Below are 25,745 nucleotides of genomic sequence, written 5' to 3'. Positions count from 1 at the left end.
ATAAAATAAATCAATTTGCTGTCTGGGAATAACATGAAGAATAATTGCTTAACAGAACTTGGTGTAGCTGGAAAACATTTCTTAGAAAAAATACATCCTCATTATTTCATTCCAGACACCACTGTCAGTAGATGTGTAGTGTGGAATGGCTCCTAGGTAGCGCTAGGTACTTCTGTAGTGTCATTTAGATTCCTGCTCATGTATGCACACGAAAGATGACTGAACTTTCTGCTAGAACTCCCAATTTTCATAATATTTGCCACTGAGTTTCAGAACCACAGAACATTATACATAAGAATATAAGAAATAGTAGGAGTTGTCCCACCATTCATCAAGATCATTGCTGATCTTCTACCTTAGAGATATTTTCCTTAAATCCCTTAATGCACAGATATTTATCTGCTGCTGTTTTGAATGAACTAACAATTGACCCATCATAGAACACCGGGTAGAGAATATCAAACACTGATGAAGGGTGATCATTTTGACTGGTATAGATATTCAAAGTCCATGGCCCTCCTAGTAACATTATGGCTCACACAAGATTCAGAAATCACTTTTGTAGAGCACTGAAGAAGAACAAGCAGTTAAATAGTATTCTAAAAGACCTGACACTAGCTTTATGTTGCCTTTTCTATTTGATTTCTTGCATTGATAAATCTGTTCTGAGCATGTCACGTTGCCACTTGTGGAGCCTTACCAGGTGTACAATTGGATTTGACATTTACCTCCATTGAAAAACTTACCATTTGGTTATTAAGTACTTGTCAACATCCTGTTGCTGTGAAACAACTTGCAGAAATGCAAACTCTTAGTATTTACTTACTCAGCTGAGCACTAAAGGCAGCTTATAGTGGATTCTTCCTCTAGTGCTTAAACAGGTTTTTGCATCATGCAAGTGTTGAAGCACTTTTACAGGTGATGCAACTCTTCATTTGAAATCAACATTTCTTTGTTTCCTATTTACATGGGAACATTAATTATCCTGTTGCCATGTTAAAGTTCTTAAAGGTATGAATATCAAATTCCAGAAACTGCGCATGATGTTGGTAATAATTAGATATAGGAAGTGATTAGAATCATTTATGTATGGTGCTTTTTGGGACTTCACAAAGTAAAAGCATCTAATTTGTATATGTTATAGCATTTTGTCCAATTGCAACTACCTTACTTTGGGGATATGAAAGGTTTGAAGAGGATGCAGTAGCATATAATTTGTGGACCCATGGATGAGAATTGTGGTTACTGGATAGACTGAAGTTTGATGGAGGAGTTTAAAATGATTAACTGTGTAGATAGAGTAAATACATAGACATTTCCATAGGCTGAAATGCTATAACAAGAAGGCACTGATATAACATGATTGGTAAAATACACCAGACAATTTAGTGCCTATAAAAAGTATTCAACCCCTTTTAAGTTTTCATATTTTATTATTTTACAACATTGAATCACAGTGGATTTAATTTGGCTTTTTTGACACTGATCAACAGAAAAAGATTCCTTCGTGTCAAAGTGAGAACAGATCTCTACTAGGTGATCTAAATTAATTACAAGTATAAAACACAAAATAATTGATTGCATAAGTATTCACCCCCCCCCCCCGCTTAATATGACACACTAAATCATCACTGGTGCGGCCAGTTGGTTTTATAAGTCATATAATTAAATGAAGGTTTCCAGCATTTGCAGATTTTCTCTCATTTGTGATTGGACAAAGTTGCATGGTGCCCTGAGTCTGGTATCCATTGTCATTTCAGCCATAAATATATCTTGTTGTGGAATGCGGGATTCATCTGTTTCTTAGGAGAAATATTGTGTCATTGTTTCATGATAATGGTCAATTGATCTTCCGTAACTAGTTTCTTCAATATCTTTTTTACCATGGAAACTGATCTTTTTGCTTCTCCATCTAAGGCAAGGTGGGTATGGAGAGGTAAACTGGCACCTTATTCCATTGTGGTTTATGAATTGTTTGAATGGATAAAATAAAACTGCAAAATGTTATTTATCTAGTGAAAATACATTTACGAGTATGGCAAAAAGAGGTTGGATGCCTTTCACTGTCAGCCTAGGGCGCTTCACAGCCCTACATACTTATAACAACTTCCAAATGGCTATCAATTATTGTAAGAAGCTGTTCGTCCTTTTTCTTAACAAAATAATCGATACAAAACTGCTGAGGTGGTCTTGTGTGTTATTTCCATAGTTGAAATGTCAGGTCTTCTATACCTTTGTCAATACTGAGCCAATAAACAAATCCTCTGACAATTGTCTTTATATTTACTATATGGGAATGGAGTTCATCAACAGCCTTCCTTTGTATTCTCTCTCAATCTATAGAAATAGGTTCCAAAGTTACAACTTTCCAAAATCTTTGTGGAACTTTGTTCAGCTGATTTTTTTCCTTTCCCATTCTTGTGATAAGTGGGTTTCAAATCTCCATAAGTAGCACTATATACACCAAAAATTTTGCTGCCATGCTTTTGACTCTTCTTGTGAAATTCAGTTCCATTCACTTGACAGAAACCACATTTCAGAAGTGGAGTAGAATGTAAATCAGGTTACTACGTCAAAATATGGAGCCTTACCTTGCTGGGTTCTGATCTAAAGATTCAAGGTCAGTCAGTAATTGTTCTAAACCCTGCAGTAGGTATTGAACAGCATATCGTGTCTGAGGACCTAATCCTTTATCCCGATCCAACACAACCAGACCTGCATAGAACCTGATGATAAATGAGGAAGCAGGAAGTTTACATCGTTTGTACACAGATCAGAATGTTAGATTAAGTTACTTGGCCTAAGATTGCAAAAATCCTCAAATGTTGGTAAATATTTTACATTCACTCACAATAGTTTGCCCCACCAAAATTTTCAAGAAATAGTAAAGGGGGGGGGGGGAGAGTGGGGGAGAGAATTTATACTGCATGAGCTCCTTCGTTTTCCTTTGTTCCATCAAGAAAATTTTGTCATTTACATGGAGATGTCATTGGCTGGAGGGAAAGCCTTAGCAGTTTTCCAACTTAAGTGCTCACATATTCAATTTCTTCCCCTTAAAAAGTACAACAATCCATTTAACATAATGCGCCAAAGCAAGAGAACTTCTCTTCACTATTTCCCTTACTGTTTGTTTTACCCATATAATTTAGCAAGCATGGAAATATCAATTCCCAAGTTGAGGATATGGATATATCACCACTTGTTCACTGTCTATCTCTAGCCTATTGCACTCCACACCTAGCATCTTTCTTTTTTCTTTCACCTAGAGATTTATTATACCTTGCCTAACTATGTCAAACTATTTCAAATCACCCACAGCATTACATAAACCATGTATTTATTCTAATTAACTTTAAAAATTAATTCTCTCAACTTCAAATCATCTTGCCATAAATAACTTCTAATTACTTTTCATAGTTGAGTCTTGATAAATTTAAGGCCAAGTCCTCTTGCACTTATTGGATAGCACTGCTCCAGTTAATTCTTACTTGTAATAGATAAAGGGAAAACTATGACTTGCCCACAACATCAAAAGCCCTTGATGGATAAACTTGGCATGCTTCGTTTCCTTACCAGTCTCCATTAATTTCCATCTACTGAGTCTCAGCAACAAAGATGGTTTTGTGTAGTTGACTCACATTTATGATGATCAGACTTAAAATATACTTCAACCCTTTTAAATATCATTGAGCATTTTCAGTTTTTGTTTAAATCAATGCATTCACTGCTAAGTAGATTACAGATTTATTCATAGCTGTACCCAAAATAAAATATAACAATATGCCTAATGAACTGAGCTACACAATTTCCAACCTGCTTAAAGAAATATTTTGCTGAGTAACTTACCTTAATTGCATTTCTTGATGAATAATTAAGAAATGCCCAGGTGTTGGTCTTAATCACACTCTTAAATGATAATTATATTGTTTTTTGTAATTGCTTAGAATCTACAACACAGAAATGGTTCATTTCACCCAGCTAGACCACAATTTCTGGTAAGATGGCAGCCTGCTTGGACACAGTGGCCACTCCAGGTCCAATCAAAGGTATATTTGTTAATCTTGTACAATTTTTTTAAAATAATCACAAGTTACTGCTGGATACTTAGGTACTGCAGGACTATCCCATCAGCGAGTCGCTCCATAGCAATGGAGCTGCACTGAGTATGTACCATTGCTGTGTTGTCGCCTGGACTTGTTGTGTACCATTGGACAGTGCACGGTGCAAGCGATTGACTTAGATGTATTTTATTGTGATTGCAAGAGCCTTTCGGACGTTGGTAACAGAATACTACAAGTCCGGTTCACTGGTTTGCTGGAGAGACTAACAGCGGAGGAGCTGCATTGCCGTGGTTGTGGAAAGGACTAGGCCCTCCTGCCAAGGAGGGTGGCCTGTTGCAACTGCTCAGTGGAGGAGACACCAACGCGGTGTGGGAGAGACCAGTGGCTTCTGTGGGTGCCCTGGAATCAATATTGTGTTGGGGGCTGGCTTCTTTCATCAATGCTGCTCTCCCGTTTTCACTCAGGGCTGCCCTCCAGTGCTCATTTGGTGGAAGAACAAGTTGTCGCAGGCCAACTTACTATGGGATAGTAAGGTTTGTATTGTCCTCATCTACCTCCCCAGCAGCCTCCGTGTCCAGCACATAATTCTCCATAACTTCCACCAACTCCAGCGGGATCCCACCCACCAAGTGCATCTTTCCCTCCCCCGCCCTCAACTTTCCACAGGGATCAGTCCCTACACGTTTCCTTTGTCCATACATCCTTCCCCACTGATCTCCCTCCTAGTATTTGCCCTTGCAAGTGGAACAAGTGCCATACCTGCCCCTACACCTCCTCCCTCACTACCATTCAGGCCCCAATCAGTCCCTCCAGGTGAGGCGACACTTCACCTGTGAGTCTGTTGGGGTCATCTACTGCATTTGCTGCCCCCAGTGTGTCTTCCTGTATATCGATGAGACCCAACGTAGACTGGGAGACCGCTTCGATGAGCACCTACGTATGCTCTGTCCACCAGAAAACGTGGGATCTCCCTATGGTCACCCACTTCAATTCTACTTCCCATTCCCATTCCAACATGTCAGTCCATGGCCTCCTCTACTGCCGCGATGAGGCCACACTCAGCTTGGAGGAGCAACATCTTATATTCCGTCTGGGTAACCACCAAACTGAAAGCATGAACATCGATTTCTCGAACTTCTGGTGCCTTCCCCCTTCACCATTCCCACTCCTGTTACCCTCTCTCACCTCATCTCCTTACCTGCCCATCACCTCCCTCTGGTGCTTCTTCCTCTTCTTTTTCTTTCATGGTTTTCTACCCTCTCCTCCCTCTTCTCCAACTCTTTATCACTTTCACTTATCAGCTTCCTGGCTCTTTACTTCACTCCTCCCCCTCTCCCAGTTTCATGTATTACCCACCACCTTGTACTTCTTCCTCCCCTCCCTCCACTTTCTTCCCCTAACCTCATCTTTTTTTCCAGTCTTGATGAAGTGTCTCGGCCTCGACTGTTTACTCTTTTCCAAAGATGCTGTCTGGCCTGCTGAGTTTCTCCAGCATTTTGTGTGTGTTCTATAACAGTTTGTGTATTTGTGTTATGGCTATGTGCAGTGTGCTATTGGCAATGTGTTTTGTACCTTGGCCTCGGAGGAACACGGTTTCATTTGGCTATATTCATGTATGGTTGGATAATAATTAAACCTGAAGTTGTGTTGATGCTCCAGATGAGCTTCCTCAAAGTCCATCTGTTTCTCTCTAATGTACTTTTCTCGCTCTTCCATTAATGCATCTGTTCCATGTACAATGTTTATAAGTCATTCTACAGTTTTGGAGTACTGCACAGCTGGAAACAGTGAATGGATGTAGAGATAAAAAAGTTATCGATTGAAATAATTGTAATTGTAGATCACAAAGGAAGATTAAAGAAAATCTAACTAAAAGGGTCATGGTCAAAGCAACTTATTCTAGCTGGAGGTCTGTTATTAGTGATGTTCTGCAGGGATCTGTACTGGAACTTCTTGTGTTTGTGATGTATATAATTGACGTGGATGAAACTGCACATGGGTGTGTTAGTAGGTTTGTAATTGATACAAAGATTGATGGTATAAATAGCATAGAAGACTGGCAAAGAATACAACAGGATATAGATCAGTTGCAGACATGGCTAGAGAAATGGCAGATGGAGTTTAACACAGATAAACGTGAGGTGATTCACCTTGGTAGATCAAATGTAAAGAGACAGTACACTGTTAAGTGCAAGCCCTTTAACAGGATTGATGAGCAGAGGGATCTTTGTGTCCCTGAAAGTGGGTACACATGCTGATACGCTGGTTAAGAAGGCATACGGCATGCTTACCTTTATTAGTCAAAGCATTGAGTGCAAAAGCCAAGAAGTTATGCTGCAGCATTATAAATATACTTAGGCCGCATCTGGAGTATTGCATACAGATCTGGTCGCCCCATTATAAGAAGGCTTTCGAGGCTTTGGAGAGGGTGCAGTAGAGGCTTACCAAGACGTTGCCTGGACTTGAGAGCATGTGCTATATTGAGAGAGTGGACAAACTTGGGTTGTTTTCTCTGGGGTGACATAGGTTGAGGGGGGAGATCTGATAGAGGTTGATAAGAATATGAGAGACATAGACTAGAGTAGACAGATAGTATCTTTTCCCCCAGGTTGAAATGTCTAATACCAGAGGGCATAAAGTGAGAGGGGGCAATTTTAAAGGAGATGTGCGGGTTAAGTATTTTTTTACATAGAGGGAGGTAGGTGCTTGGAATGGCATTGTGTAGGTAGAAGAGCTTTGTTTAGTTAGCCATTTGATTACTAATTTAATTGGTTTGGCACAACATTGTGGGCCAAGGGCCTGTCCTGTGCTGTTCTGTTCTATGTTCTATGTTCCATTTTCCAAAGCTAATAAAAGACAAAAAAAAACCATTGAAACAGTTACATAAGTAAAAAGTGTAATCAGGAATCCTTACCCAGGTTTCAAAGGCAAGTTTAACTACTCACCTAGTAGAAGGTTCTGTTGGTTTCTGTGCTAGTGCGGTGTGCAAAAACTTCAATGCTTCATTATTCTTCTTTTGAAATAACAGCAAACGTCCAACATGGAAATTATATTGCCATTTTTGAGGTTGCAGAGATGAAGCATCCATGTACTTCAGAAAAGCCCAGTCCATGTAATTTTGCCCATCAGATTGTGTTGGTTTCTTTTGACTGTCCTAAATTATATGTCCATCAATGTTAACAGACAGCATCAGTCATATGTCAAAAGCATATAAATTTGCAGTAAAAATATGAGAAGATATGGGGTAAAATCACGGTGGAGTAAGTATTATTTAATGCTATGCTTGCATTTCTGACATTACAGGCAAAGCTATATTCTGTATTCTTTCAAGTTATAAATATAAATATAATATTTGCTTATGAGATTTAAAAGAATATTTTACATTTAATCCTATTTATGATATACTTTGAACACATTAGCACAATTTCCACGGCTGACATCTTACCCCCAGTCTTAAATATTTAAAACTGAATTCTCCTCCGAATTATCATCTATTTTTGGAATAATGAATTTTAAAATCTGACCCCTACAAATTGCTGCTGGAAACTGCACTAGAATTATCCACTTGGAATTTTACCAGTTCTTAGAAACCATAGAAACCATAGAAACTACAGCACAGAAACAGGCCTTTTGGCCCTTCTTGGCTGTGCTGAACCATTTTCTGCCTAGTCCCACTGACCTGCACACGGACCATATCCCTCCATACACCTCCCATCCATGTATCTGTCCAATTTATTCTTAAATGTTAAAAAAGAACCCGCATTTACCACCTCGTCTGGCAGCTCATTCCATACTCCCACCACTCTCTGTGAAGAAGCCCCCACTAATGTTCCCTTTAAACTTTTCCCCCCTCACCCTTAACCCAAGTCCTCTGGTTTTTTTCTCCCCTTGCCTCAGTGGAAAAAGCCTGCTTGCATTCACTCTATCTATACCCATCATAATTTTATATACCTCTATCAAATCTCCCCTCATTCTTCTATGCTCCAGGGAATAAAGGCCTAACCTATTCAACCTTTCTCTGTAACTGAGTTTTTCAAGTCCCGGCAACATCCTTGTAAACCTTCTCTGCACTCTTTCAACCTTATTTATATCCTTCCTGTAATTTGGTGACCAAAACTGAACACAATACTCCAGATTCGGCCTCACCAATGCCTCATAACATTCCAGCTCTTACACTCAATACTTTGATTAATAAAGGCCAATGTACCAAAAGCTCTCTTTACGACCCTATCTACCTGTGACGCCACTTTTAGGGAATTTTGTATCTGTATTCCCAGATCCCTCTGTTCCACTGCACTCCTCAGTGCCTTACCATTAAACCTGTATGTTCTACCTTGGTTTGTCCTTCCAACGTGCAATACCTCACACTTATCTGTATTAAACTCCATCTGCCACTTTTCAGCCCATTTTTCCAGCTGGTCCAAGTCCCTCTGCAGGCTCTGAAAACCTTCCTCACTGTCTACTACACCTTGTTCAGAGTTATCTGTATGCAAGCCACTATATGCAAATGCAGAAAGGTTACCACTTCCAATGTGACCCCATAACTTCTAATTCTTTTGCTAGTTTTCAAAGGCACCTCTGGAACATAACCCAGAGATATTTAACATGTTGAAGATACTGTATGTCTTCTCAGGCAGTCTCCTAAGATCAAGAACTACTTAATTCCATTTTATTTTTGTAGATTTGGCAGTGGCTAATAAAGCTAATGTGGGATCTACAGAGTCTTCCACAAATTAAGCACAGGATAGTTCTTGAGATGGTCTGCTCCTTCTGCCACTTACAAAGTGTCTCTTTCTTCTTCCAATTTGTGGCTTTAATATCTCAATATCATCTGAATATTCCTTCTCCACTGTGAGACATCATGGGCCAGAGAATCCCAGTGGTCAATGGAATATTGCATTTGTCTTGAACATTTTCCATTGTTCCCTTGGTTTTCTTTCCTGAACAGAGATTAGAATAGTGTTTTGGGAGTCTGGAGTTGGACATAACCAATGAGGCCAACTGAGTGTAACCAGCATCTTAATGAAGAGGATAATTGCCTGGGACAGAACTTTGACCTTGCTTCTATTGTCTTTCCAGTGATTTTAGAGGATTTTGTGCAGTTAGCCAATGTTTTGAAAAGTTTGCAGTAGGTAGACCAGGTCTGTGCTGGTACATTGAAGGAAATGGTAAATTTCATCATTAACGTCGTTTGATGCTGAAAGGTGGCTCTTGAGATATGGTAAGTGGTTCACATTTTCTACTGTGAACTATTCTAGCCTGTGTGGTGCTGTGGTGGCAGGTAGGTAGAGATCATTTATTTTATTGGTGTTGAATGTAAGATCTGTTCTCTTGAATACCTTAGTGAAAGTGTTGGATGATCTTGAATCCTGATAGCTGAGAATAGACAGATATGAGTACCCTCTGCATACTGCAGCTTGACCACTGACATCTGTACAATCTTAGTTTTGGAGTAGAACTTCTATGGGTGAAAAGCTTCCTAATAGTTCTGAAGTTAGCTCCACTTCTGTGGGAGGTCTGTTGGAGGTCAAACAACTATAAGAAAGACTGAGAAAAGTATTGGAACAATGGTGCAGCCTTGTTTGACACCAGTACCCACTAAGAATGGTTCTGTTGTAGACCTATTGATGAATGTCACAACTTATATGCTGTTGTGGAGACAGAGACAAACTTTTGCGGGAAGCTGAATTTGAGGAGGTTGTTCCAAAGCCCTTTGCAATGATGGAGACAAAGTCTTTGGTGAGGTAAATAGAAATTACATATGCTGTTTACTGCATTTTTTTTTGTTCTTGTCACATGGTGAAAATCTTGTCCACTGAGCTTCTGGATGAATAGAACCCACACTGTGGTTTGCAGACCATATCTTCAGCCATTAAGGAGTGGTAAAGGAGATCCTGGTGATCACTTTTCCAGTGGCAGGCAGCCAGGAGCACCTCCCTTTACCAGACTTTTTTGAATTTGGTCATGGTTACTGCATTTCTGAAGTCTCTTGGAATATCCCCTTCCTTCGTATGATGAAGCAGCAATTAAAAAAAAAATTACTTACAGATACAGCATAGTTCCTGTCCAATAAGCCTGTGCCATCAGTTATATCCAGGTAATCAATTAACCTATTAACTCATATATCTTTAGAACGTAGGAGGAAACCCACACAGTCACGAGGAGAACATACAGACTCTTTACAGACAGCAGCAGAACTGGACCCGGGTTGCTGGCACTGTAACAGTGTTAAGCTAACTACTACACTACCATGGCACCCCAAAAATCCTAATTCCAGGAGTGGGATTCCAGCACACTTGGATTTATGTCCACCTAAGTCCAACACCTTAACCACTTGGCCATCATGGCTTTTTGTGACTAGTTTTTCACTGCTGAGTTTCAGGATTTCAGGGGAACTCTACTTGACCCAAATTGTGTCATTTTTAGTTGTGCTCTGTGACTGGTAGATTAAAATAGCCTCAGCCTATAGTTACACTTGGCAATGTCTCCACAAAAATTATGGTAATGTTTGTTTGCTTTGAAGTCCGGAGCAATTTTTCATCTCTCGGGATGACTGTGCATGAGAGCATCCTCTTGCAAAAGATCCACATTTCCACTTGTTTTGGAGAATAGCCATTTTTATCACTGATCTTGTTTCAGCTCCTTTGGAAAATTTTCTGTTGCCACTGTATCTACACTTGTTGTTTTCCCTGTAAAGTGAATATTATGCAGGCTTGAATGTTTCTTAAAATGTTCAAAGCAGCATTGGTGGCCTTTTCAGATCTATCAGCCCTTGTATACTTGTTCAAAACTTGATATAATAATCTTGTCGTTCCCTTGATTATCTTCGAACTCAGGAGCACATGCTGTTGATTCAGATCTAATCAGATTTCATTTCTTTTCCCCCGCAATATATCCACCACAATGTTACATAACAATCAATGGTCATTTTGGACACAATTTTTTTTGTCACACTGTTGACCCATTGAATGATCAATGTTCACCAAATGCTCATTTCTGTCTCTGCCCTTTCTATTAATTAGACTTAACATTCTGTGAACACAATAGTTTGCAGTGATGCCCCTGAGGAGTTGCAATACTCAGAACCACTGGTTCATTTCGAAGCCATCTTGGGGGATGTATAAAATGAATTCTGATGCATTCCGCAAGAAAAGCAGTGTGATCGCAATGAAATTAAAATGGTATGCCATAAAGTTTCGCACAAAATACATCATGGGCAGAAATTGATATACTTTTGTTCCAGGGACGAAACATTCTTAACATATGTGTCCTAAATAGTCAACAGCAATAATTCATAAATTGAGAAATAACTTGCAATTTAACTGTACATAGCAAAGAGCATATCAATATCAGATAGTAATAAAAAAGTGCAAGTTATCCCTGATAAGGGCATTGTTTTAGGTTAATAATCGATAGTTAAGGGAAATAAATTAATCATACAATGAAAGAGAGGGACATGGCAAAAGATTTCGGTAAGAAAGGATGAAAGGAGGCTCAAGTGGACTACAAGCTCTGACATGGATGGACCAAATAGTTGTTTCTGTGCTATACATATGGTGCAATTTTATGCATAAATGCCTGGGCTGATTTGATTGACTTATCCAAATGGCCACAGTCTAAATTCATGGCTGATGCACTGTTTATAACACAGCAATATAAAATATCTTGTTACGTTTGGAGGCACTGATGAATACTGTACATTCCCAAACCAAAAGCCGTGGATGAACCACGAGGTACGTCGTCTGCTGAAGGCCAGATCTGTGGCATTCAAGTCTGGCAATCCAGGCCTGTACCAGAAAACCATATATGATTTGTGGAGGGCTATTTCAAGGGTGAAGGGACAATTTCAAACGAGATTAGAGGTGATATCAGATGCACGGCAACTCTGGCAGGGTCTGCAAGACATTACTTCCTACAAAGCGAAACCCAATAGTATGAATGGCAGCGATGCTTCACTACCAGATGAACTCAATGCCTTTCTTTGCATGCTTTGAAAGGGAGAACACAACAAAAGCTGTGAAGATCCTGCTGCACCTGATGACCCTGTGATCTCTGTCTCAGAGGCCGATGTTAGACTGTCCTTAAAGAGAGTGAACCCTCACAAGGCAGAAGGTCCCAATGGAGTACCTGGTAGGGCTCTGAAAATCTGTGCCAACCAACTAGCGGGAGTATTCAAGGACATTTTCAACCTCTCACTGCTACAGGCAGAAGTTCCCACTTGCTGCAAAAAGGCAACAGTTATACCGGTGCCAAAGCAGAATGACGTGGGCTGCTTAACGACCATCACTCACATCGACAGTGATAAAATGCTTTGAGAGGTTGGTTATGACTAGACTGAACTCCTGCCTCAGGAAGGACTTGGCCCATTGCAATTTGCCTATCGTCACAGTAGGTCAATGGCAGACACAATCTCCATTGCTCTTCACACGGCTTTAGCCATAGTCATAGTCATAGTCATAGTCATACTTTATTGATCCCGGGGAAAATTAGACCACCTAGACAACACAAACACCTATGTCAGGATGCTGTTCATCGACTATAGCTCAGCATTTAATACCATCATTCCCACAATCCTGATTAAGAAGTTGCAGAACCTGGGCCTCTGTACCTCCCTCTGTAATTGGATACTCGACTTCCTAACCAGAAGACCACAGTCTGTGTGGATTGGTGATAACATATCCTCCTTGCTGATGATCAACACTGGCACACCTCAGGGATGTGTGCTTAGCCCACTGCTCTACTCTCTGTATACACATGACGGTGTGGTTAGGCATAGCTCAAATACCATCTACAAAGTTGCTGACAATACAACCATTGTTGGTAGAATCACAGGTGGTGACAAGAGGGTGTATAGGAGTGAGATATGCCAACTAGTGGAGTGGTGCCACAGCAACAACCTGGCACTCAATGTCAGTAAGACGAAAGAGCTGATTGTGGACTTCAGGAAGGGTAAGATGAAGGAACACATACCAATCCGCATAGAGGGATCAGAAGTGGAGAGAGTAAGCAGTTTCAAGTTCCTGGGTGTCAAGATCTCTGAGGATCTAACCTGGTCCCAACACATTGATGTAGTCACAAAGAAGGCAAGACAATGGCTATACTTTATTAGGAGTTTGAAGCGATTTGGCATGTCAACAAATACACTCAAAAACTTCTATAGTTGCACCGTGGAGAGCATTCTGTCAGGCTGCATCACTGTCTGGTATAGAGAGGCTACTGCACAGGACCAAAAGAAGCTGCAGAAGGTTGTAAATCTAGTCAACTCCATCTTGGGCACTAACTTACAAAGTACCCAGGATATCTTTAGGGAGCAGTGTGTCAGAAAGGCAGCGTCCATTATTAAAGACCTCCAGCATCCAGGGCATGCACTTTTCTCACTGTTGCCATTAGGCAGAAGATACAGAAGCCTGAAGGCACTCACTCAGCGGTCCAAGAACAGCTTCTTCCCCTCTGCCATCCGATTCCTGAATGGACTTTGAAGCTTTGGACACTACCTCACTTTTTTAATATACAGTATTTCTGTTGTTGCACATTTTTAATAATCTATTCAGTGCATGTTTATTTATTATGTTTTATTTATTTTTTTCCTTTCTCTGCTAGATTATGTGTTGCATTGAACTGCTAAGTTAACAAATTTCACCTCACATGCCGGTGATAATAAACCTGATTCTGAATAAGGGTGAGTGGATGGAGCTTCCACTCAAATCATACAAAGTAGATCAAGAGGAGGAGAAGATGGCAGCGCGCAGTGGCCACTCCGGTGAATATCTGTAATCTGTCAAGTAGGGTGCCGTGCACAATCCCGATTTGATGGAGACAGATGTGAGAGTACAGTGGAACATCTGGAGAAACTTCTGAAATGCCTTCTTCGCTGCCGCTGCTACTGTGTGATCCAGAATCTCCGGAGCAGAAGGCCCCTAGTCCTTGGCTTTGCCTGTTGCTCGGCAGCCAGGGTGGGCTCAAAGCGCTTGGCGGAGATGGTGCTCGGTGCTTGGTGTTGGAGGGCTGGTCAGAGGCTCAAAGTTTTCGGATGGACTCAGAGTCGGCTGTGGTCGGGTGCTTCCAATGCATCGGCAGTTGTCGGCGCCTGGAGGTTTATGGCAGGGAGAGTTTCTCCCTTTTGCTGCCTGCTATCGGAACTATCGGGAGTCAATTGGAACTTTGAGACTTCTTTTTACCGTGCCCATGGTCTACTCTTTATCAAATTATGGTATTGTTTTGCACTGCTGTAACTATATGTTATAATAATGTGGTCTTGTCAGCGTTAGCCTTTGGTTTGTCCTGTTTTTTTTGTGATATGACTCTGGAGGAACATTGTATCATTTCTTAATACATGCATTTCTAAATGACAATAAACGAGGACTGAGTGTCCTCATAATCTAATCTAAGTAGATTAGAAATTTCTTTACTGATGGTACAAGAACATTGAGGGCTACTCAAACTCTGTTCGTGAAAATCACAAAGATAGAGATTTATATTTGTGAGGATCACAAAATGACATTTCTCTAAGTAACATTGCTGAAATTGTCATTTCCCTGTTAATGCTTTGCAAGTTAATTGCAACCACTGCTATTTCTCACAGATGATGCCATCACCGCAGTGAGCTCTATAAAGAACATAGCATATAACACTCTTCCAGTTGAAGAGTAATGTTGCTTTGAATGATATTGCAATGATGTGAGGAGAGTTGGAGATCTTGGAGTAGGAGGCTGTGTGATTCTCGCATGGTTGGGGCCAGAACAAAGTGGTAAACAAAACACTGCAGGAGGTATGTTCTTTGTCTATGTGAGCCACAGAGATGCTCCTGGACCATGGTCAGGTACTCCCAGCAGTAGATTACCAGAGAAGTCTTTGCAAAGATATAGGTACATTTAGTGAATATATGCACTTTGCAGAAGCTTGTATGCAGGCAGATCTTTGTGTTTACTCTATCCGTTCCTGTGGGATTGAGGAAAAGCAAACAAAATCTTCTCTGCTTTAGTATGGAATTTAGTGACCTCCTTTGTACTGCAGGGAGTAGCAGACTCTGAGATGTGGCAGAGATCGACAGCAGCAGCCTAGAATGATCCTATGGATAGGAGGCTGAAGGCAACCGTCATCTCCATATCCACAACCATCCAGACACCTGTAAGTCTAAACTTGAGATCAGAAGTATAGAACTCAATGAATGTTGTTTGAGTGTTGAACTTTTAACACCATGGTTTTACATGAAACAAGGTTAGTTAGTTAAAGCTGGATGTTCTAAGAATATAAGAACTATTGCCTTTAGGGCAATAAAGTTGAAAGCTCAAAGCAGATAACTTTGTGGGTTGCATTTCCGCTGCCATTATTTGTAGGTTTTTTACTGGTAAAAAGGTGCAGGGGCAATTATAAACCTTAAAATTTGCATCAAAAAGTCAGGAATTGAGATCCTTGGCAAATGTAAAGGTATCCAGAAATATGTACTACTCCAAATTAAGCTAATGTTCAATGCAACAGCCTTTACTTATGTTCTTAAGGTTATGTTATAAGTTCCATATTATTGCATCCAAGACAAGATTTATAATAGGGAAGACAACAGCTAGGAAAATCACAGCGGATAGCTCTATACTGTTAAATACAGGCTATGTCAACAAGCAGTGCTGTTCCACACATGCCTATTCTCCTCTGCCCTACTAAGTTCATGTATTAAAGACTTCTGTCAAGTTGCTTGTCAGGCAAGACCTCTCTGGACCTGTTCTCTGATGACATGCCTTTTACAGCCTTTTACATTGATTGTGCGGAGGGTGATTAAACTAGCATGCCCACTTGGGCTATCATGGATGGGCGCATACATTGACAGAAAAATAGTGAATAAAAATCTTCAAAAAGTGATATTATATGATTCATTAGGTTTATTAGCAGATGACGGTGTATTTCTGGAGATTTATCATTCAAAATATTAGCATTTGCATTGTAAATGCTGCTGTTATACAGACTTTCAGACAATGTTTATACTTACTGAATATAGGAGACCTGCCAGGAATCGCTTTGAATAATAATGTATTGAGATAACTAAAACACGGATGAGGCTTTTAACAGCAGGTAAGTTGATGCTAATATAGAGGGAACTGATGCTACATAGGTGGAAATAGGTAAGCTTAATGAATAGTTTAAATAATAAATCAGGATTTGATATGACACAAAAACGGTTAAAAGTCTGGTTCAGGCTCAGAGTCAGTGACTGGGGAACAGGATCTGTTTTGAATACCAAATGCAATAGGTTTGATATTTTCAATATTTAGGTCAAATCTGTGTTGGACAAAAATGTGATAATATAAAACAGCACAGCATTTGAGTAAGTTGTAATGTAGCAGAGCTGATGGAACCTAAAATATGGAATTGATGTGAAACCTAAAGTCATAGCGCTACACAGCACAAGAGCAGGCCCTTCACTTTCCCCTGAAATCCTGTTCATATTTTCTCTCTCATCATAAACCCATGTCCTATTTTTTTTTGATACCCCAGCTTTGCAGTCATTACAGAATCAGAATCAAGTTTGTTATCACTGTCTTACATGATGTAAAATTTGTTATTTTACAGCAGTACAGTGCAAAGATATAAAATTACTATTCATTAAAAAATAAGCAGTGCAGAAGGTTAGATAAAAGCCGCTGGTGAACGCAGCAGGCCAGGCAGCATCTCTAGGAAGGGGAACCCTATTCCTCACCTACCACCCCACCAGCCTCCGGGTCCAACATATAATTCTCCGTAACTTCTGCCACCTCCAACAGGATCCCACCATTAAGCACATCTTTCCCTCCCCCCCCCCCCCGCTTTCCACAGGGATCGGTCCCTACGTGACTCCCTTGTTCATTCGTCCCCCCCATCCCTCCCCTCCGATCTCCCTCCTGGCACTTATCCTTGTAAGTGGAACAAGTGCTACACATGCCCTTACACTTCCTCCCTTACCACCATTCAGAGCCCCAGACAGTCCTTCCACATGAAGCGACACTTCACCTGTGAGTCGGCTGGGGTGATATACTGTGTCCAGTGCTCCCGATGCGGCCTTCTATATATTGGCGAGACCCGACGCAGACTGGGAGATTGTTTCGCTGAACACCTACGCTCTGTCCACCAGAGAAAGCAGGATCTCCCAGTGGCCACACATTTTAATTCCACGTCCCATTCCCATTCTGACATGTCTATCCACGGCCTTCTCTACTGTAAAGATGAAGCCACACTCAGGTTGGAGGAACAACACCTTATATTCCATCTGGGTAGCCTCCAACCTGATGGCATGAACATTGACTTCTCAAACTTCCGCTAATGCCCCACCTCCCCCTTGTACCCCATCCATTATTTATTTATATACACACATTCTTTTTCTCTCTCTCCTTTTTGTTCCTCTCACTATATCCCTTGCCCATCCTCTGGGTCTTTTTCCCCCCCTCCACTTTTCCTTCTCCCTGGACCTCCTGTCCCATGATCCTCTCATATCCCTTTGCCTATCACCTGTCCAGCTCTTGGCTCCATCCCTCCCCCTCCTGTCTTCTCCTATCATTTTGGATCTTCCCCTCCCCCTCCCACTTTCAAATCGCCTATTAGCTTTTCTTTCAGTTAGCCCTGACGAAGGGTCTCGGCCCGAAACATCGACTGTACCTCTTCCTAGAGATGCTGCCTGGCCTGCTGCGTTCACCAGCAACTTCTATGTGTGTGTTGCTTGAAATTCCAGCATCTGCAGATTTCCTCGTGTTTGCAGAAGGTTAGAAGTTGTTTCTGAATCCTTGGGTGTGTAGTAATGAGAAGAGGGTATGCAGATGGTGATGAATGCTGCCTTCCTGAGGCACTGTCTCTTGAAGAGGTCCTTGATGGTGGGGAGGATTGTATCAGTCCTGGATCTGGCTAGGTCTACAATCCTCTCCAACATCTTGCAGTCCTGTGAATTGGAGCCTCCTTACCGGGCTGCAGTGCAACCAGTCACAATGCTCTCCACTGTAGACCTGTAGAAATTTGCAAGAGTTTTGGTGACACACCAAATTTCCTCAAGATTCCCAATGAGGTATAGCTAGTGCCGTTCCATCTTCATGACTGCATCAATGTGTAGGGCCCAGGACAGGCACTCTGAAATGCTGACACCCTGGAACTTAAAGCTATCTGCCCTTTCCATGGCTGAACCTCTCAATGAGGACTGGTGTGGCAGAGCATGTTGGAGAAAAACAGGAGGAGCAAAGGATTAAGGGATCAGAAAGGGTAGACAAATCATTGGAGGTAGTTCTCTAGGTATGACTGGACAGATAGGATTGGGCCAGATGGGTTTAGTTCCACTAGGTCGGGCAATGGTACAGAGATGACAGAGGACAAAGATATCACGAATAAACAAATGAATGTTTATTTATCATACACACCAGGAAAGCAGTAGACCCTTTTTGACAAAGATATTGTTAATCATGCCAAAAAATGTGGATTGGTAGAGAATGTTAAGGCAAGTTAGATTATCACAGTTATACAATAACTCTTTGTGTCATTCATTAGGAGAAAGTGTTCTAAATAAAATTCTGTTTGTGTTGATCTGATTACTTTATTCTTTGAAAATATCATGTTATAGATTCATACCTTTACAGACTTTTGGGATTTCCAGTTGTAAAGTGTTTGAATGTAGTCAGCTCTTGCAGACTGTCCTTGTTCCTTCAAGTAATGATATTCCAAGTCTAATGCCTTCAGTTGTTCTATTGTGGTTGTTCCCTTCTTGCCATGAAGTTTACATATTGCCAAGATTTCATCATCTCTCCCAGCGATCTCAGCAGCACTGAGCTTTTCTGGATCGTCTTCTTTATCCTGAGGATAGTTACATCTCACTGTCATGTTGAAATATATAATATGCATGCTGTTAACAAAATAGTAATGCTCCTGAACAATAGGAATATCGCTATTTTTTGAATGGCTGTTAGCATGTTAGCAGCCCAAATCAGGATATGGTATTGAGATTTCCTGGCTAGAAAATGCCTCTGGGAATGATATTAAACAGCTTTGAGAGTCACTTTTAATACTGTGAAAAAAGAAATGAAAATTGAGAACTTCTGCAGCAAGATTTACTGACCATATAGTGCTGTTTAACTGCTTAATGCCATGCTATTAAAAAACATTGTTGGTTTCAGTGGTTCTCTTTTAATATGTATTGCAAGTTCTCACAGCTATCAGTATGTAGCTCAGAGGATGCAATCTATGGAACTGGGCCTAAAGAGGCACATCAAATTACACGCAATAAACGTCCAGATACAGGACAGGTTTGCTCTAGAATTATATATGCTGTGATAATGGGTGGAGAGGTTGGGGGTGGGAGTGCACCTGACGGTTGAAACTGAAATGAATAGCCTGAATAGGAAAATGCCTGTGCGTGTTCTGTCTTCTTCTGTGGGCTGAATGAAAAGTAGATGAAGTTTTGCTTGCTTAAGCTTGGCTGACCTTACTCATACAATAGTGAGCAGCAAACTGTGAGATGTTGTAGAAACCAGCAGTGTTAGCCTAAAATAATCCTGAGGCTAAGAAGATGAGAGTGAAAATAAACTTGCTTTCCATGGAAAAAAAAACAGATCAAGCATACATAAGGCAATATTTAAGGTTGCAGATGGTGATAGATTTTAGGGCAAAAAATGCAACAAGAATATTAGTCCTTCAAATATAATGTTCTTATGAGAAACAGGGTTATTAAAACTTAATTGTTCTGTGAATAAATGAGAACTGTCCTTTTTCAGACTCATGAGTTTTGTCTTTTACTCTACTAACTAAATCACTTGGGGAATTTTACCTCGAACTTAACTGGAGTGCAGAGGCAAATGAAAATACCATAACAAAATGTACGTATACAATTCTGTTTAATTGGGACACATTGGGACCAGTACATTTTGGCCCAATTAAGTGGCTGTCCCAATTAGCTGAAGTTTCATGAAAATAGTTAAAAAGGTATAAAGAACACAAACTACCATTTAACTAGGTAACAAATTCCGTAATTAAATAAAATACAGAACAAATTAGAACACTACAAATGCTATTACAGCATGATAAAACTGTTTATTAGTTCCTAATAGTTATCGACAGAGGAATTAATTCAATGTACGCTGCCGTGTTCTTTTGGTTGACTGTAAATGAACAAAATCAGTGCAGACACTTAGTGCAGATAATGCACTGCCTTCTTACAATACATTCAACAATATCATGTTGCAAATCTTCATTTTGATTGTAACATTCAAGATGACTGTTGATCCCTTCAAACTCTTCATTGTTCCTAACTTGTTGAAGTAGTGAAATAATTTCATTTTCACCCATGCCCATTTTTGGCATCTTCAAGCATGATTGCATGAACCCACAGTGAGAAAAACAGTTCTGAATTGTCTTCCTGTTTATTTCTCACCAACTATCAGTGACAAAAATCACTGATTTTTGAACACAAACATACACAACTGACACCACTTAAAAACCGTTGACTCTAAGCACAGTGTAGTGTGTAATAGCCCTGCAAGTGCATGCCACTGGCGCTAGCTAGAAACTATTCGGCAATAGTCTTCTGTCCATTTTAAGCAGTTGAGTGTCCCAAATAAATCCTGGCCTTTCTGTCAATTAATTTCTGTTCTTTGAGAGTTGTCCCAAATAAGCGGCTGCCCCGTTTCGCTGATGGTCTAATTAACTGGAATTAATAAGCAATAAGCTTCTAAAAAATGCACAAGATCACTCTTCATATTAAGCCAATTTTCTTGGAATGTATTTCTAGGACCTTATGTACGAAAGCGATGGGTGCTCTCCATCAATTACTCCAAAAGTTGTGTTGGGGCCTCATAACTAGCTTAGGATATAATTTAAATAATCTTAATACTACTTATCTATTTTAGATGTGAACTCCAGTTAAATCATTTGAAACCCATCACCTTGGACAGGCATTGGTCACGGAAAGGTTTCCAAGGAAAATAATTGGCTTATAACTACCAGAGCTTATCATGAGCATAATGGCTAGAAGCTGAAAGAAAAACAATCAAAAATTAGTCCACCCTTTTTACTGGAGGAATGCTATCAACAATTAGTTCTCTCACATGAAAATCCATTGTTTTTAAGCTATTGAAGAGCAACTCTATATTTTAGATAACAAAATATTCACTTTTTATTTTAAAAACAACTTTTAACAATATGCCACCCCCAGGCACTTCTCCTTCCCTGGAAGGGCTAATCTCTCTATGACTCACTGCATCATGTTTCCATCTTCATCAACACCCTGAGGTAGCGAGCATTTCCAAAATTCTCCTTTATTTCAGATTTCCAGCAACTCCAGTTTTACATATACAATTGTACTTTGTTTCCTTTCTTTCTTCATTCAGTTCTTGTTCCAAATAGATCAGCTGTAACTAACAAGCTTTGACTGCATTCACTCTGCCAGAGCTATCACCATATTCTCCACATAACACAGACATTTCCTTATTTACTCCATCCTTGCTCACCTCTGCAATCTAAAACATGTCTGATTTCTAGCTCTTCCTACTTCTGATGAAAGTGTTGACTCTGTTTGTCTCCACATATGCTGCCTGACCTGTTGAGTACTTTCATAAATTTCCATCTTTATTTCAAATTTTCCCCTTAATACTTTGTATAGTCATAATAATGACGTCTTGAAGAAATGAATATATTTTTGTAGATTATGGAACTTTAAAAAAATGGAGTCACTTCTTTTTCAAACATGCAACAACTGGGATTGGGTTTCCAGGTACCAGCTTTTCCAGATTTCTATCTTGCACCCAGTCTCTTCTTTTTTTGTCCTTGATCTCGTAAACTATTCTAAAGAAACTCAAATGTAGACCTGAAGGACAGTGCCTCATCTTCAACTGAATACATTATTTTTTTCGTGATTCAACCACAAGTTCAACAAAGTTATGTGACTCTGTTCCCTCATTTACACTTTAGAGCAACCTTTTCTTCTTTCAAGAGAAGGTAGGCCAGTCTTTTTTGGAGTTTTGGAGAAGTAACCGTATTCAAACATATAAGATCCTGAGGAAGTGTGACAGTGTCAATGTTAAGAAATTTTCGCTAGTGGTAGAGTCACAAACAAGCGAACATAACTAGGAATAAGGGACCTGCCATTTAAAACTGAGGTGCAAAGTAATTTATTTCCTCCAAAGGTAATGAGTCTCTAAAATTCTCTGCCACTTAGAGTGATGGAGGCTAGACCACTTAGATATATTTAAGGAGGAGATTGCAAAATTGAACATTATGGCAAACTGGCATAGACAAACCAAAGATCGCATTGTTAGGCAGGGCAAGGTTGAGGCACGTGGTGCTCTGCTCCAATTCCTATTTACTTTGTTTTTGTGCTTCTTTATTTGGCCCATTCACTCTTTCATTCTGTGTCATTATCCCTCTTGTAATTTAACTTTTCTGAAATTCTGTCCAAACATTGACCCCACTTGTTCTTTCATCACTTTCCTTAAATTTAGAACTTTTCTAACTTTCTCCATTTCTAATAAAAGGGAAACGAATCTAGAATGTTAGTGTATAGTTCTTGTGATTTTCAGTCATTACTTCAAGTTTCAAGCATCTATTGCATTTTGTTTTGGTCAATTTGGATTGTATGGAATTAAACAATATAGCAGCCTTACCATCTTCACAACTCCATATATCACTTTCACATAGTAATGTTCCTCCAACACCACACCCAGCTGGAAGTGCAATTCAGGGTCCTTTGGTTTCAATTTTATAGCCAAAGCATAGTTCACTGCTGCCCTATGTAGTAAATCCACAGGGGATTTCCCATCTTCATAGTAAGACACTGTGACATATTAAAAACAGTCAAAGTACATAAATGCAAGCCAATTACAGTTTTGAAACAAACCACAGCTAATTGAAAAATCTGCACTTTGAACACGATTTGTACTATCAGCCAAAATACAACACTACTGAGAAAAAAATATTATGTAGAATTCCACCCTTCTGGAAAGTAAATAGGCCCTTTTTAAACCTCAGTGATTTTCACAATAACCATTCTTATGGATAAGTTTCAGGATCATGAAACAATACAGCACAGGAAGTCATCACTTAGTTTATCACGCAGACCCAGGCTCTTTGGTAGAGATATCCAAACAATACTCACCTTCCCAATAGCTGTATCGTTTTTATTCCCCTTCAAATATTTATCCAACCTTTAAACTAAATCAGATTTCACTGTTCTTTGAGTGTATGCTACAGAATAATTCAGTGCATTCAAAAGGTTTCTTCATATTGTTTAATTCAATTGGAATCTTTTTTTATTATTTACTTTATCAAAACCATTCATGACTTTTAATACCGTTATCAAACTTCCTCTTGCTCTTCTATGCTCTAGGGAGAATAAACCCAGCCTCTCCATTCTCTCCAAATAAGTGAAGATTTTTAACCTTTGTGCCTTTCCAGTAAAAGGCATGTGCCTTATTGTTATGCTTCTCAACTGTTGTTTGGACCAGTTTTAATGAAGCCATTAGCCAAAGGAGGAGACACAAGCCTTTGTCACCCATTGGGCCGAAATACTGAGCGGAATTTTAATTGCCTTGATTGGGACAATTGTCATCAAATCTCAATATTGGCATCTGGCCTCCCTTGCTTGTTATGGCAGACCATGAACTTGCGTTGAAAATTTAAGAGTTTTATTAAAACATGGAAAGCAATATGATGGGATGTATTTTCCAAAAGTACTTAGGGATGTGAACAACCCTGTAAAATATATGATCTTTCACTACTGCTCTGATGTCATATGTCGAAAAATGATGTGTTTCTTACTTCTCTGGTAAACTTCATTCTTGGGCCCAATTATGGTCAAACTGCAGCAAGAACTATATTATGGAGATTAGCATGTGGCTCACTGAAAGACCTAGCTGCACTATATATGGTTATCGTTTACATGATGGGAATTCCAAGAATATCAAAGGCAGAAACAAAAGTAAAAAAAAAGATGCTGAGCCAAAGAGATACATATTCAGATTGATAAATAAAAGCTTTTTCTAAGGAGATGAGTGTTAAAGGGGTTGGTAAGGGACATAACTGAAAAATGATGGGGTTTAAGAAAGGAATTGCTGAGTATGGAGTTTAGAGTTATAAAAGGACTGTCGTGCAATGAAAGAAGGGGAATGTACCAGAGATAATAGTCTAGTGAGTTTTTGAAACAGGATTACTATAGGTGCAAATAATTTTGTCACGAAGTAAACTACTTACGGATGAAGTCTATAAATTGGGATAAAATAAATTCCTGCAGAATGATGAAGGAACTTTGAAGAAATAATCTGAGCAGGACCCAGTAGTTTGTTAGACTGGAATTATCAAGGAAATAGAATTTAAATAGTAAATTAGTAGTTTGAGGAGCAGAGGGAGATCCAGCAGCACCTGGATAAATAGGTAATGGACATCAGGTACGTATATTCAGAAAGGTTATGAAAAAAATTGCAGTAGCACAGTGGTTTGCATAATCGCTTTACAGTGCCAATGATCATTCATCTGGGTTCAATTCCCGCTGCTGTCTATAACAAGTTTATATGTTATCCCCATGACAGCGTGGGTTTCCTCTGGATGCTCTAGTTTGCTCCCACATTCCAAAGATGTACAGTTAAGGTTAGGGTTAGCGACACTTTCAGGCTGTTCTAGAACAAATCTTGGACTGTGTTGGTCGTTGATGTAAAACAACACATTTCATAGAAACATAGAAAGCCTACAGCACAATACAGGCCCTTCGACCCACAAAGCTGTGCCACACATATCCTTACCTATGAATTTACCTAGGGTTACCCATAGCTCTCTATTTTTCTAAACTCCATATACCTATCCAAAAGTCTCTTAACTGACCCTATCGTGTCCGCCTCCACCACCATCGCCGGCAGTCCATTCCACACATTCACCACTCTCCGTGTAAAAAACTTACCCCCCACATCTCTTCTGTACCTACTTCCAAGCACCTTAAAACTGTGCCCTCTTGTGTTAGACATTTCAGCCCTGGGAAAAAGCCTCTGACTATCCACACAATCAATGCCTCTCATCATCTTATACACCTCTATCAGATCACCTCTCATCCTCAGTCACTCCAAGGAGAAAAGGCCAAGTTCACTCAACCTATTTTCATAAGGCATGCCCTCCAAACCAGGTAACAGCCTTGTAAATCTCCTCTGCACCCTTTCTATGGTTTCCACATTCTTCCAGTAGTGAGGTGACCAGAACTGAGCACAGTACTCCAAGTGGGATCTAACCAGGGTCCTATATAGCTGCAACATCACCTCTCGGCTCTTAAACTCAATCCCACGATTGATGAAGGCCAATGCACTGTATGCTTTCTTAACCACAGAGTCAACCTGCACAGCAGCTTTGAGTGTCCTACGGACTCAGACCCCAAGATCCCTCTGATCCTCCACACTGCCAAAAGTCTTACCATTAATACTATATTCTGCCATCCTTGAATCACCTCACACTTATCCGGATTGAACTCCATCTGTCATTTTTCAGCCCAGTTTTACATCCTATCAATGTCCCACTGTAACCTCTGACAGCCCCCCACACTATCCACAACACCTCCAACCTTTGTGTCATCAGCACATTTACTAACCCAACCCTCCACTTCCTCATTCAGGTCATTTATAAAAATCATGAAGAGTAGGGATCCCAGAACAGATCCCTGAGGCACACCACTGGTCACCGGCATCCATGCAGAACATGACCCATCTACAACCACTC

General features: G+C 40.1%; 1 protein-coding gene across 2 annotated transcripts in view; it reads right to left on the bottom strand.

Annotated features, from left to right (window-relative positions):
* Nucleotides 1-25,745, bottom strand: part of LOC134350634 (uncharacterized) — a 75,423-nt gene that overhangs the window by 20,319 nt on the left and 29,359 nt on the right. For both annotated transcript variants that reach the window (XM_063056117.1, XM_063056118.1), the window contains 4 exons: nucleotides 22,658-22,827; nucleotides 18,636-18,857; nucleotides 7,007-7,215; nucleotides 2,592-2,726 (listed from right to left, as the gene is read on the bottom strand). In XM_063056117.1, coding sequence (XP_062912187.1) covers nucleotides 2,592-2,726; nucleotides 7,007-7,215; nucleotides 18,636-18,857; nucleotides 22,658-22,827 — 736 coding nt within the window. The remainder of the gene's footprint in view (nucleotides 1-2,591; nucleotides 2,727-7,006; nucleotides 7,216-18,635; nucleotides 18,858-22,657; nucleotides 22,828-25,745) is intronic.

Source organism: Mobula hypostoma, chromosome 8 (genome assembly GCF_963921235.1).
Source record: "Mobula hypostoma chromosome 8, sMobHyp1.1, whole genome shotgun sequence".
Lineage (NCBI taxonomy): Eukaryota > Metazoa > Chordata > Chondrichthyes > Myliobatiformes > Myliobatidae > Mobula > Mobula hypostoma.
The sequence above is the reverse complement of the archived record's forward strand: the minus strand, read 5'-3'. Positions and strand labels throughout refer to the sequence as shown.